This window comes from Acanthopagrus latus, chromosome 18 (assembly GCF_904848185.1).
Source record: "Acanthopagrus latus isolate v.2019 chromosome 18, fAcaLat1.1, whole genome shotgun sequence".
In the NCBI taxonomy this organism is placed as follows: Eukaryota; Metazoa; Chordata; class Actinopteri; order Spariformes; family Sparidae; genus Acanthopagrus; species Acanthopagrus latus.
Genome location: NC_051056.1, coordinates 27,568,562 through 27,583,141, shown reverse-complemented (window position 1 = coordinate 27,583,141; position 14,580 = coordinate 27,568,562). Strand labels below are relative to the sequence as shown.

Sequence of the window (14,580 nt, the reverse complement as noted above, 5' to 3'; positions counted from 1 at the left end):
ACAGTGAATAGAAAGTTGGGAGACTGAAAGTTATAGACTTTTGGAATGTTGTAGCGATAAGAAACTAAACAAATTAACATAGATAAGTACATTTTTCAGGCTAAACTTGAAACCTGACATCTTCTGATATAGCTTTACCTGAAAAAGTCTCGGTTGGGTGACGGAGCCTTTGCTATAAATGCCACTTTTAAACCCTGTTTAAAAACAAATCTTTATAAGAAGGCTTTTTAGAATTAGATTTACATTTACAAATTTTTTTCTAGAATTGTTGCTGGCTTATAAATGTTATTCTCAAACTGTTTTTTGTAATCTGTTTTTTATATGCATCGCCTTTTTTTAAATCACTTTTAAAGAACCTTAACCTTTTTAAGAAAGGTGCTATATAGATAAGTTTTATTTCTTACAGTTATTATTACCAGATACTTCAGTGTTGATTATTAAAAATGTAAAACAATTATTATATTACATTATATTATTATAGATTAAAGTTCCTAAGACGGTATGAAGTAAAAATGAGTCGGCTGATAATCAGATTCAATATCAAACATTTTTCTCATTATCATAATTAGTGTTTTTAAATATTATAGTCGATAAAAAATAATTACATTTTAAAAAGAGCTACTTTGGCTCTGATGCGGTATGCAATCTATAATATATATAATATATATATGTTTTAAGATAATTTAAACAGATTGTGTATTCATTCTTGTATTATTATTATTATTATTATTATTATTGTTGTTGTTGTTGTTGTTAACAGTATGATAAAGTAGAGACAGGAGAGGCTCTCTGTATGAATGACCTTGTTTGCACAGCGGTTTAATCGCGAGACAAGCTGACATAACAGTGGAGCTGATCACGTTCTCGCGAGAAGACCGGTGACGTCACCGCTGTGTCATAGGTCACGTGTGTGTGTTTGTAGCACTTACGGTGCGTCCATAGCGGCGTTAACATCAGTCCTGTCATAGATTCTCAAAATGGACACAGACTATGCTGCACAAACATCACCGTAGAAAGGTAAAGGCTTCCGTCAGTAACGTTGTGTGTACTCAGTAGCCAGCTGCAGTGTTGTTTTGTGGAAATTAAAATGTTATACAGCACTTGTTACTGACGCCGGATGACAATGTTAGCTTTCTGCTAGCTAGCTAACTAGCTAGGTTAGCCGAGTCTGTGGCTCCACAGCCGCCGAGGTCGGCAGAGCTTGTAGCTGAGCTTTAGCGTTAGCCGGCCGGCGAAGGCATTAGTTGACCAGCCAAGTGATTATCGTTGACAGCCATTTCACTTAGACACAAATGTCAGCTGAGTTAAAGATATTAGTCTGTTTGTAGCCATGCTAACGTGACGAGACTGTCTTTAGACGAGGTGTCTGTGTAGTTAATCTGTCTGAATTGAGTTATATCGAGCAGCTTTAAACGTGACAGTGACCGGGCTATCTGCTACCCCGCACAGCACGTTCCTGCACTTCAGAACCGAGCCCTGCTACAGCGAGGATGTTCCCCAGCCTGGCCCACAGACCATGGCACGTCCTCTGCAGGGTCTCCTTGCAGCGCAGGGCGCCTCTGTCCCAGCGGACCCCGAGGTTCCCCAAGCAGTGTCATGGTGAGGAGGCTGTTAATGTTATGACACACTTCTACTGGTTGTGTTAGTGTGTGTTCACTGTGCACAATCAGACTATTATCACACATTGTGTTGCTCAGGTTGGCAGAGTGGAGGCATCCATAGCCTGTGGTTCAGCCTCCCAGACTGCCGTGTTGCCTCTCTAGGGCTGGGCAAGGTGCACTACTACTCTACCTCTGGCAGCAGTAAAGACGGTCCTCCACAGTCAGCCTCAGGTGATGCTCCGTCAGCAGAGAAGGTCCTGTCTGCTGCGATCAAAGCCACCCCATCTCCATCAGGTGAAGAACTGATGTGTCCTTACACGGCAGAGGTTGTTGACATGTTGACGCTCAGTGTTTCTCCTGTGAATGTGCTGCAGTAGTGGCAGCGACGGGTAATTTTTGATATGATAATGTAATACATGTTTTATTTATAGCACCTTTGAAAAACAGAGTTTTCAAAGTTCTTTGACAAACGAGCAAAAGCAGGAAACTGAGGAAGATGATATTACAGAATTAACACTCAACAGTCAAGCCAAACATAAGGCAGCTGAGTTTAAAGTGTGTTAAAAACAAAAAGGCAAAGCGGAAAATGTAAAAACACAAAAAGACAATATAAACCAATGCAAGTAAAACGAAGAAAACAGTAAAACAGGCAATATCACAGAAAAAAAAGAGAGAGGAAAGGTATTGGGTAAATGCCCGAAATGTTAATGTAAAGATAAAAGATTACAATCAATAAGGGACGATAAGAGGATGACATCACATCAGAGGAATTAAAAACGGATAAAAAGATTAAGAGCAGTACAAACAAATAAAGGATGATAGATAAACATAAATAAACAAGTAAAGAAAGTATGAACAGAACAAATAAGACATCAAGTGGGAGGAATAAAGAACAGATAAACAGACTAAGAGCAGTAAAAGGAAAAATCAGTTGAAAAGGTCGACAACACATAAAAACAAGTATATAAAAGTGGTTTAAGAAGTTACAGATTCTGCATAGTTGTCTCATTCATCCTTGCTTTGTTTGGGTTCTAGGGCAGTAAGTGGTTTTCAGCACTCATATTGTTAATGTTGGGTAATTGATCATGATTGAAGGTTTGTTTCTACACACCAGGTCAAGATCATAATGTTCAGTTTCCCATTTTATCTGGCTGTGGTTGTAAAGTTATCTGTGTGGTCTTGTATTGTCTTCCTTAATGTTTATTATTTTCCTTTTAAAACTGCTATTGTCTTGTTTATTTTTTAATTGCATGCCCTGACAACACTAGAACCAGGAAATAGTTCCGGTAAGTTGGGATGCTGAGAAAAATTCAGTCTCCCAGAAGACTTTTTGCTTTAGTATGCTTCAGTCATTAATTGTGAATGTCTCCTCTCGCAGAGCCGACACCTCAGGGGCTGACTAAAGCTGAAACTATTCAAGTGAAAGGTAATTAACAACATCTTTTTAAACTCTTAATTTTTGCTATACTTTAAGTTTCTTAAGATACAGATATAAACTGTGTCATAATTTCTCTCTGTTGTCGCATAAAGTTCGAGCAGTCCTGAAGAAAAGGGAATATGGAGCGAAGTACACTCAAAACAACTTCATCACCGCGGTCAGAGCCATGAATGAGTTCTGCCTCAAACCAAGGTAACGACTGTTTCCCATACAATCTGTAAAACGTTTAAATTATTCAGTATATGCAGCAACATTAGACAGTCATCACTACAGAGCTAAATTATCATCTGTTCATCTGCCTGTGAAATGTTAGTCAGTAGGAGCTGTGATGCTTTCAGACCCCGACACAAATTCCTTTGAGTTAATAAGTGAACACGCTGTCGTGATTTACTGATATTAGGCTGCCTAACATCGTTTAACGCTGTTCGTCCTTAATCTTTTTCTTCCCTCGTGTGTTCCCAGTGATCTGGAACAGCTTCGAAAGATCCGAAGGCGAAGCCCCCACGACGACACGGAGGCTTTCACTGTCTTTTTGCGGTCAGACGTGGAGGCAAAGTTAGTTCTGCACCTTTCTGCTTTAAACCTGAAGAAATGTCAAGAATACAACACAATATGTGTTCTAGCAAATTATTGCTCAAACCACCAATTTTCGTTGATTTATCCTCTAACTTCTGTTATTTCATCTGTTTCTTTCCGTGACTGTCAGAGCAATAGACGTGTGGGGAAGCCATGAAGCTCTGGCCCGAGAGAGAAATCTAAGGAAAGAGGTCGAGCGGGAATTACAAGAGAGTAGGTTTATATGCTTCCTTGGCCAAATGTGCATCTTTGTGAACATACAATACTAAAGATTTCGTCTTAAAACAAAAGTCTTTTTTTCACACTCTGGTGTCAGTTTCATATTGTTCCAGTCTTCCAGTTTTCTCATCTCATCTACATACATAATTCAAATGTGAATTTAAAAGTGTCAGTGTATTTTTAAAAAGGCAGCTGCTATCAGGAGGTTGTGGGTTTCATCAAATGTCCTCATGCTGAGCTCAGAGACTCGACTACTCACCGTCCGTCTTTACACTCATGCTCTAAATTTACAGCCTGTAGATTGATGAATTTAACTTTGTGTGTGTAGTCAAGTATTGTAGGAGGAGAACCAGGCTTTAGCCTCCAAAAATATGCCATCCTGACTGCATTTCCATTTGTTTTGGTGTGTTACCTGTAAAAACAGGCAGCTGGAGGCACCATTTTTATTTCAATACGAGCATCATAAAAATTGATAAAGTGCTTGATGGATGGAAAATTAGTATATGCCCCGAAATAATTTTGCTGGAAGTTGGAATCTAAAATACAATTTAAATATACCCACAGAGCAAGACAAACGTGATAAAAACATTTAAACGCCAATGTTAAATTCATGGGAACTTTGACAGTAATAGAAATGTTTTATTTGTCTAACTCACCTGGTTGTTGTATGCATGTTATTAATATTCTGGTCTGTGAACTGTTGATGTGGTTTGACTTGTGTCTCTTGTTTTCTGCCCTCCAGATATTTTCCGCAATCAGCAGCTGTTGAAGGAGTACAAAGACTTCTGGGGAAACACTAAGGTGAGCGCTTAATAACATAAAGTTCACCAAAGAGAAAGTGAGATGCTCAAGAGGGCACACTGCAGACTCCATATCTGAAGACTGTATATGTTGTTTTGTTTGTTTCATGAAGCCTCGATCAGGCAAGAGGGCGACATTTCTACAAGGGCCGGGGAAGGTGGTCATGGTTGCTATTTGCATGTAAGTATGTTTACTCTTATGAGTCTTCAGTCTTAATGTTGTGAAGTCTTTCTGCAGTCTGGGACTTTACACACACGCACACACACACACAGCAGGAGGTATTGGATTAGAGAGGAAACAACAAGTCTGTTCTCAGCAGGGTTACGAGATGCAGCATGTCAGACGAGTGTAACATTTTGGGAAACTGAACTTGATAACCGTCGATGCAGACGGCCAAGGAAAGATAGTGACTGATAGTAAAGGCTGTTGTTGATACTTGTATGGTGTGAAAAAATAATCCGTAATTGGCTTCTCAGACCAGTTTCCCAATATGTTGCTGTTGTAATGTTTATAACCCGCAATTTTATCAATTTGGACAAGAAACTTGTAATAATGATCCTGTAACGTGTTTAGACTTTCTTGTCTGGACCAGAAAAAGCTTGAGGGCAAATTCACAACTTGGCATGCTTTACAATTACTACTGAATCTAGTAGAACTGTTTCTAAGATTACACAGTTGTATTTGGAGAGTATTTGTGTGTGATTTCTTAGCGGTAGTGTGATTTTAATGTTAGTATTTGTGAGCACGAGCTACACAACAGCCTGATCACGCTGTCATTTTTAAAACACTGAAAAGTTAACTAACATGTCCGACTCAAACTGTTGAGCTGTTGTCTAGATGAGACCAAAAGTATGAGGAATAAAACTACCGTAACTATTAAGCACTTCCCTCGAAAGGCAAAGACTGAACTGAAACTAGCTGACACTGACCCCACATACATACATGGCGGCACTGATAGATCTGTGACTGGTGAATATCATCTGATGAAAGTTTCCAATCAGTGTATATATACAGTATATATATATATTGGTCGGGCTCTACTGGGTAATAAAGATCTAAAATATGTGAGCATTTGTATCGGGGAGTGCACGGGACCATTTCTCACATGAGGTATATTGGATTAGGATGATTGTGTTAAGAGGACATGTGCAGTCACATGAACAGCGAAACGTTTCCTTCACTGCATTTGCACAAAGACTCACAGGACTCAATTAGTGTTCAGTACGGGAGGAGTTGAGTCTCGGGGTGAAGTCTGCGATTCGTGAACAGAAAAGCTAAAATATTTTACAGACGGATGAGTGGAAAAGAGATGTTGTAATTCAGTTAAACTTTAACCTCCAGACATTTGACTGTCTTCCCCACAGAAGCCTGATTGTCCCTTTGTTTCTCCTCAGCAATGGGCTGAATTTCTTCTTCAAGCTCCTGGCCTGGGTCTACACTGGATCAGCTAGCATGTTCTCCGAGGCGATCCACTCCCTGGCCGACACCTGCAACCAGGCTCTGCTCGCCCTGGGGATCAGCCAGTCTGTCCGCAACCCTGACGCAGGCCATCCGTAAGCAACAACAACTGACTATACAGTGAAAGAGGGAATATGAGGAGTGAGAGAAATCCCCGAAAGGATAATAGGTTGTTATCACAACAGAGGGAAACAAAACATTGAGTATCAGTAACTGTGAAACTGCCAATTAAATTTTTTTGAAAAGTAGGGGTGTCACGTTTCTCCAAATTCACAGATTTATTCGATTTTTCATTTAAACTTTAAATGGCGGCACTATGAGTGCACTCTGTTTTGTGTACTATGTTGATCTTTACAAATTCAGAGGCAACAGTCAGATAATTGGTTCGTTTCATGTTCAAATTATTCTTTAAAAAGTATTTTCACAATACAGTATGTTCACAATAACAGCTTGAGCTATCCTGTTGAATTTTGTGCAGGTTAGTTTTTGGCAAGTTCACATGATATCCACCAAAAATAAAGATCCCAGAGTTCAACACCAAAAAACACCCTTGGGGCATTCATCAGAAAAAAAAACAAAAGTTAGTTCAGTATCGCAAAACTGTCCAGGGATTTCTCTTTTCAGACAAATCAATAAAGGATCTCTGAAAAAGATAACAAGCCCGACATCTCCAACGCTGTCGGAGTTACTTCCAGTCGTCTTCGTGCAGACAGGATGATTATCTGGAAGTGCAGCTGCAGGCTAACAGTAAGCTAGCTGAGCTATTATTTCTTCTTTTGACGCAGACAGAGGGAAAAATAGCGACTCCCCTGAATAAAACCGTGAACCAAAAACTATCTGAGGCTCTAAAAAAGTAAAAACAGCTTAAGTAAGTTTTTTTAGCCATCAGTCCTTCGTAAACAGCCTGTGTGTCGTGCGTAGCTGTGTGTATCCTTTACAAAATAACGGTGGCCTACATGATGTTGTAGGTTCAGAACCGGTTCTGGTTTCAGCTGCTGTGACCAATTTCTCTCTTCCTTTTGTTTTCCAGGTACGGCTTCTCCAACATGCGCTACATCGCCTCCCTCATTAGTGGTGTGGGCATTTTTATGATGGGCGCAGGCCTCTCCTGGTACCATGGCATCATGGGACTGCTGCACCCAGAACCCATCGAATCGTTGTTATGGGTGAGTGACTCTTGTTTGTCGCACGATGTACATAAAGAATATTAATGATCCGACGTGTCACGTTTCCTGTGTTGCAGGCTTACTGTATTTTGGCGGGCTCTCTGGTGTCTGAAGGAGGTCGGTGATGAAAAGGAAGCTGTAGATTTTTGATGTCATTTATGAGAGAATGTGCATTTATTTTTATTTTTTATGAAATGTCTTTTTATTTTCCTTCCTCAGCAACGTTACTAGTGGCCGTCAATGAGATAAAGAAGAGCGCCCGCCAGAACGGAGTTTCGTTTTATGAATACGGTGTGTACAACTCAAATCTTGTGTTATTTCTGCAAACTACTTAAACTGTGAAATGAAACACAATCTTGTTTTGAATATAATGAGAGAAAGTAGGAACACAGGAACACAGCATGCTGCTAGAGACACATTTCTGACTACAAATGTCAGTGTTAAGTAGATAAACCCCAAATTGGAGTGATGTGGATGCACATCACTTTTAATTCAGGTGTTAAACTCGTTGCTGAATTGTTTTGTGTGCGCAGTAATGCAGAGTCGGGACCCCAGTACGAACGTCGTGCTGCTGGAGGACGCTGCTGCTGTGTTGGGAGTCATCATGGCTGCTGGCTGCATGGGGCTCACCTCACTCACAGGTGAACAAAAGACACAAGCTCAGTCTCTATTATTCTGTTGTACCAAATCATGCAATTAATGATTAATGATTTATTATTCTTTTATCGCCACTCTCAGGATAATCTTTCTCTCCTGTGTATTTGTACTTTGGTCTTTAGTTTCAGTGTTGGCAATCATCCAGTTTTATAAAGTTTCTCTTTCAACTTGCCTGTGTTGTCCCAGGTAATCCCACCTATGACAGCTTGGGTTCTCTTGGCGTGGGCACGTTGCTGGCCGCCGTCTCATCCTTCCTCATCTACACCAACACAGAGGCCCTGCTGGGAGGCTCCATACAGGCCGAACGAGTACAGAAGCTGACAGAGTTCCTCGAGAACGACCCCGCTGTGAGGTCAGCAAAAAGAGCAACGACACACTCCGCTGTACATGCACACACAACTGTGAAACATGAACCAGGTCTGGGATCAGTTTTGTGAATCCCAACTCAACCCAGTTGTCTCGGTCAAACAGGTCAACTGATGTTAATGTACAACATCCAAATTTTAAATGAACTTTCTGCTATTTGACAGTTTGATTATCGATTCAACTGTGAGTTACCTTTAAGAAAAAAGTTGTAAAAAGAAAAGATAAAGAAAATGTTAATATTTTCTTTATCTTTACTCCTCTATGACCGTTAACTGAACATCTTTCAGTCGGGGACAAAATGAGACAATTGATGACTTTATATTTGACTTCTGGGAAGCACTGAGAACATTTTCACCAATTTCTGACATTTTTTATACCAAACATCTGAGTGATTATTTAAGAAAATGAACATGACAGGAAGTCAAAGATCAGCTTCTTTTTTACTGCTACAACCTTTTTGTTCTTTGCTGAGATCTAATAGTTTTTCTACTTTCTGCTCTAAACCTGAGTTTTGTTAGTCAACCTGAGATCTTATGTTATGATGCGCAGGGCCATCCACGACGTGAAGGCCACTGACCTGGGACTGAGTAAAGTGCGCTTCAAGGCTGAGGTCGACTTTGACGGCCGAGTGGTGACGCGGTCTTATCTGGAAAAACAAGACATTGACCAAATCCTCACCGTAAGTCCTTTCTCACTTTACATTCCAATCGTTCTCTGCTTGTTAACACTGTGAAGTTTGGGAGGATATAAACATTAATTTTATGACGTTATGTGTCTCTGTAACTGTGCTCAGCACAGATACATGGAACAAATCAACGAATCACAGAAAAACAGATTGAAGGCCGGTTACATTTTTCTTTTTGATGCCATCATCACAATTACGGGATGTCAAAGAAGAAAATTTGTAATAATGGTTGTCTGCACACTTAAATGCTAATTAGTTTCATCACTGCCACTGATGACGTAAAGAGCTCAGCCTCTCGTGTCATATTGCAATTAAACAACTCTTACCAGCCACATAGAATATCAAATCAAAAAATGAAAAACGTTTTGCTGGTTTTATCTTTGATTCCATGAACATACATGAGGCTGACTAATGATTGGAAAGCAATCTGTCACGTCAGTATATTTCTGCATGTAATGAAACTTAGTTCACTACTCCAGCGAGTAGCCGACCCTCAGTAACGACTTGGGAACAGAGACGAGGGGCCTGTTCAGCCAGCCTCGAGCTTTTCTTCAGCTCCCAAACTGAATAAATAAGGTGCATGTAGACTCAAAGCTGCCTTGCTAGTCCAGTCTTGTTATAACAGAGATATCAGCTGAAAAACTATTTTCTCCAGGGACGCATTTAGTTACTGCAACTGCAAACTTCACATTTATTGAGCTGGATGGAAGCAACGTGCCCTCTGCTCACCAGCACAGCAGAGGACGGATGCAGGAGTGAAACATTTCTAGTAACTCCAGACGTCAAATTAATGGAAAAAAATACAGTAGATCTGTAGTTTTTTAAACAATTAATTTGCGATATTCTGCTTCAATCCACGTGTGTTACTGTTCAATGTTCAATGTCCTTCTGTTCTGTTAACACACATCTGGATTCCTCATCTGTAGGAACAAAGTCAAGTTGTTTTGTTTTTTCTTTCTGCAGGATATTCAGCAGGTAAAGACCCCAGAGGAGCTGGAGAACTTCATGCTGAAACACGGGGAGAACATCATCGACACCCTCGGGGCCGAGGTGGACCGCCTGGAGAAAGAACTCAAGGTGCTAAAACAGTGAACATGTCGATATCTGTCTGATGCTACAATATACCTAGAATCAACATTTCAGGATGATTTTCATACATTATTAAAATTAATCTGCAAGACAGATTTTCATGTGACCCTGTTTTTGTTCCTCTGTAGCAACGTAACCCAGAGGTTCGTCACGTAGACTTGGAGATACTATAATCCCCGTCAGGTCTGTGCTGAGGGAACGTCCTGCTGGAACCAGAAGAACCCGCGAGAGGAAAACACGACAGGGCCGAGCCCGCCTCCACAATCTGCCTCCCATCCCGACCGCCGCATACACACCTCCGTCTCTGTCATCGAGTCTTGATTAGACCACAACCATGAAGACGACGTCCGCGCCGTGATCATGCTCTCTTTGTGCTGCCTGAGCTTCAGTTTCTGAGATTTCAACCTGGCAGGGAGCCGCGTTCACACTTCAATAGTGTGTGTTTCTTGAATTTTAAGAGAAATTTAAATCTCTGTTGCAGTTCTTCTCTCTCACACACACACACACACACACACACACGGATACGACAGTATAGTCTTACAGTTGTTGGCTTGAAGTCACATTCCACCTTGAATGTGTGTTTTGGATTTGGTAGAAATCACGACCAGGACCAGGACCAGTTTCATTAACTAGACTTTACTTTAACCTTATGCTTGAGTCGCAGTGATAGTGTTTCCTTCATTAGCACAAAGGAAACCTGAGAGCTACATATTCAAATGAGACTTATTTAACTCCTAGACGTCAGAATCTTTTTTTCTTTTAAAGTAAAAACTGAGGAAGTGCAGACGGCACGACGCTGCTGCAGCTTCTCCGTTTAAGACTTATGAATAGATTTTATTTTGATTATAGAATAATATGCAAATTCAGGTGTGTAAAAGGTGTAAGTGAGACTTTCCATTCGATCTATACAATAGAGTTGAAGAGTGAGCAGATGTTAAATACAGTAGCACCTAATGAGCCACAAGTTCATCTTTACAAAAGTCCATAAATGACATTACAGGCTGTGGCATCCCTCTCTGTCACTTCACTTCTCTCTGTGCCGGCTCCAAACTTTAACGTTGCTTAAATTTGAGGTGTGGTAACTTTTGTCTTGGGAGTTTGGCTGCTTACCAACAGATGAGTGATTGTATTGTTCCAAAGATGGAAGTGCTGGAGAGATGCGAAAAATCTTTGCCCCCTTTTTTTTTTGTTTTCTTTTTTAACAGACGGTGTAAATAAATGGTCTGTGATGAGAAAATGTACCAAAACAAACGGACCAGCCCCCGAATCCGACCGGCTTCATCGAGCGTTTGAGCTCCACAGTCCGCACAAAAACGTCGGCAGCACTTTAACATAAGTAAACAACTCGTATACGTAAAGTGATGACATGACTCGGGATGATTAACGCAGGATGTGTCACACGTTTCCTGTTTCTCACCGCTGACACATGAGGGGAGGCACATTCACATCTGTTCATTCAGTCACATTAAACGACGTGTGACGACAGAATTAGCTGGACTCCACTTTCATAACGTTAAGATCCATGAACAGTGCCACTTTTGTCTTTAAAGGGACAGTGCATAAGAATTTAGTTGTGGATAACTGAGCTAACCAGCCGAGGGTTGCCACAGTTAGCGGTGAAGTCTGGTGATACGCTGCCGCCTTTTTGTTTTGAGTATGAATTGAACAGATGGGTGATTCTTACATGTTGCACCTGCTATCAGAGACATCAAACATTTACATATGAAACACTAGAATGTACTCAGTAGAGCGTATACCTCCGCCAAGGCCCCGCAGACTCCACATTCAAACCTTGAAGAAAACATGTTTAAATTGGCTGGATCCAGATTTGGATTTGGATTCCCAACAAATCTTACTCGCTTATAGATGCCATCCACCTAAAATAGATCCACCTGAGAAATGAATGAAAAATGTTCCTGGATCCGTCTCTTTATCTGGATCCACACCACAAGTTACTGCCATCTGTTCTGGACCGGGACTCGTCCTTGATCCAAGTTTTGTGGAGCTCCGTTCAGTAGTTTCAGTAGCTGCAGATACATAAATAAACTTTTATGTAACAGCTGACTTGACATGCATTAGTAAAGGTGTGAACTTTCTCAACAGGTGATTTTTTTTAAAATTATGATCTGATTGCGTGACGTCACACTAACTTGATCATTTGTTAAAGTTCAGTAACAGGAACTGATGACATCTCCCACATTAAATCACCCTGAGTCATACTGAAGTGTAATATTTGTACTCTCATTATAAAAATGTCATTATTCAGATCGTTCCTGACGTCACCCTGTACAGTACGTGTACCAAATAATCTGCTGAATAATCTACTTGGTGTTTCTGCTGTAATCTCTATAAAACACGCAGCGACTGACTGCTTTTACTTCTCGTCCTGCGTCTGGTGTCACGGCTGCAGCGTGGACACAGCTCAGCATGTCGCTGCGCTTCAGGAGGGCCGGAGTCATTTCATCTCATCTGTTTTGGGGGGGTTGGTTGGTTGGACATATATATTTTTGAAGGTGTTAATAGTGTAATATTTTCCCTTTGGTTATAATAACTATGTTGCCACTGCTGAAGGAGTTGGAATAAATTTGAAATAATTTATTAAATTACTTTGGTTTCCTTTTTTTCTGTCATGTTGTTGGAGCTCTTTTTTTTTTGTCTCCCCCCAGTGTACGTCTTAAACATTATAAATTACTTCTACTGTCAACGTCTTGAGATGTTTCCCGAGTACTTGACAGGTGGCCAATTCTTAAATAGCACACCTTTTTAAAGGATATGTCCACACAAATCTACAAGTTCAGTCATGACACCTTCATGCCTATTAAAAGCTGAATTAAGTTCATAATCCACTAAACCTTTCTGGAGCTTCACAGCAAAACAAAAATCATTTAACTCTCAGTAAGCAGGAAGCGTATCGTCCTCAGATGACAAAGAGCAGAAGTGAAATTTTGATCAAGGAGGAAAAATCTCCTGTAGGAAATTCTTTGAGTTCTCAGCGGTTCTTCCAGTAACCTGTCCTCTAATTTCTGCTGTCAGTAACTCCCTCAAAGTGGCTTTAAACAGGCTTTAAATCATCGTGTTTTCATTTCAGCTTGGGAGCGTTTGGATTTTGGAGACTTGGATTACAACGGGAACAGGAACTCTGGAAGTCAGTCGCAGTTAGCAGTGCGTAGAGGTCACACCAATATAATGATGTCATAGTAAATGATGCACGACATTTGTCTCATTGTTATTAAGAATCACTGACATTTTAAGGAATATTTTGCACTGCAGCAAATTTTAGAAACCACATCAACTACAGTTAGCAGGTGAAGGAGGGGAACTCTCCAGACTCCCTTAGAAAAACGCACAATTTTTGGAGTTGCTGAGTTAAAAGAAACTTTACAAACTTTGTGAAGCACTGTTTCTCATGAATTCTTAATCATTTGGGCCTTCTTGTTAATTCGGCTTGTGTTACAGCTTAGTTGCTGCAGCACCTCTAGTTCAGCCATGATCGTTTGAGCTTTAGAGAGCCATTAAGACAAGTCCCCATCAACTCGAGGTAATTAAGAGAAAATCACAATGCTGATTTACGTTAAAAAGAGGGTGGACTTTAAAACTTCACCTTACTTTCCATCAGTACTTGTGAGACTGAACGACATTTTTTTTAATTTAGGTTGAACGTGTCCTTTAAAGTCACCTGAACCCGTCCGGAGCCGTGCAGAGGTGGACACATTGCAGCCCAGATGTTCCTTCTTGGAAGCCTGTTTCCTGCTCAGAGTCTCAGATGGTTGACTGGAATGTAAACTCACAAGTCCATTAGATGGTGCAGTTGTAGGGACGAGAGAGAGATGGGGAGGAGGGGGGAGACTCGCCTGTACGCTGACGTCAATAAAAACAGTCATTTCCCAACCAGTCTGCGCATTGACCGACCATTCAAAACATTACGCACAGCACCGCGGCTGGACCACGCTTAGACTACTCGACTGAAATGAGGGTTTTTTGTTGTTGTTGTTGTTTTCGGCGACACCCCGGAGAGCGGAGACAATGCGGGACAAACTCCACTGCAGGTTTTTAACACCATTGAATGTTGTATCTTCACATGTTGGGTGTTGCGCGCATATATCAGTGTCATGTCTCGTTCATATCATTCCCCGAGTCAGCTGTGCTCCAGCGCCACTGCCCATCGTGTTTTCCTGTCTCATGTCTCCCCCTCCTCACAAAGAGAAGAAGAAGAAGAGGGAGAGAAAAGCTTGTGCACGTTCATTAAGAGAAATAAGATCATCGGGCTGATTGGGCTCGTTGTTGTGAAGGAAACGTGCGTCGAGACGCGCCTGGCCACCATAAAAATACCAACAACAAAACAACACATCCCGCAGCCTCCCGCACATCACATCGACACCTTCACGTTCATAATCGTTCTACTCTTCATTTAAAAAGAGAGGAAAAATGTAGATGTGTGTGTTTTTGTGTGTGTGTGTGTGTTGTGTGTTGTGTGATTTTTCGATGCATCCTGTTTTTTGTTTTTTTTTTCTTTTCTTTTCTTTT

General features: G+C 40.9%; 1 protein-coding gene across 1 annotated transcript; it reads left to right on the top strand.

The window, feature by feature from the left end:
- Window positions 1-883: 883 nt before the first annotated feature.
- Window positions 884-12,662, top strand: slc30a9 (solute carrier family 30 member 9). The gene is made up of 18 exons (XM_037077749.1): window positions 884-1,017; window positions 1,450-1,599; window positions 1,698-1,895; window positions 2,980-3,027; window positions 3,132-3,231; window positions 3,502-3,594; window positions 3,746-3,828; window positions 4,577-4,635; window positions 4,748-4,815; window positions 6,030-6,188; window positions 7,124-7,259; window positions 7,337-7,376; window positions 7,479-7,550; window positions 7,793-7,900; window positions 8,103-8,268; window positions 8,832-8,961; window positions 9,931-10,044; window positions 10,185-12,662. The coding sequence occupies exons 2-18, from the start codon at window positions 1,491-1,493 to the stop codon at window positions 10,227-10,229; spliced, it is 1,728 nt and encodes a 575-aa protein (XP_036933644.1). The 5' UTR covers window positions 884-1,017; window positions 1,450-1,490; the 3' UTR covers window positions 10,230-12,662.
- Window positions 12,663-14,580: the final 1,918 nt, after the last annotated feature.

Excerpts from the sequence above, each read along its gene's own strand:
- slc30a9 (XM_037077749.1), top strand. The coding sequence starts at position 1,491 with ATGTTCCCCAGCCTGGCCCACAGACCATGGCACGTCCTCTGCAGGGTC. Across the intron at positions 7,901-8,102 it reads GGGGCTCACCTCACTCACAG|GTAATCCCACCTATGACAGC; the intron begins GTGAACAAAAGA and ends GTGTTGTCCCAG. Across the intron at positions 8,962-9,930 it reads ACATTGACCAAATCCTCACC|GATATTCAGCAGGTAAAGAC; the intron begins GTAAGTCCTTTC and ends TTCTTTCTGCAG.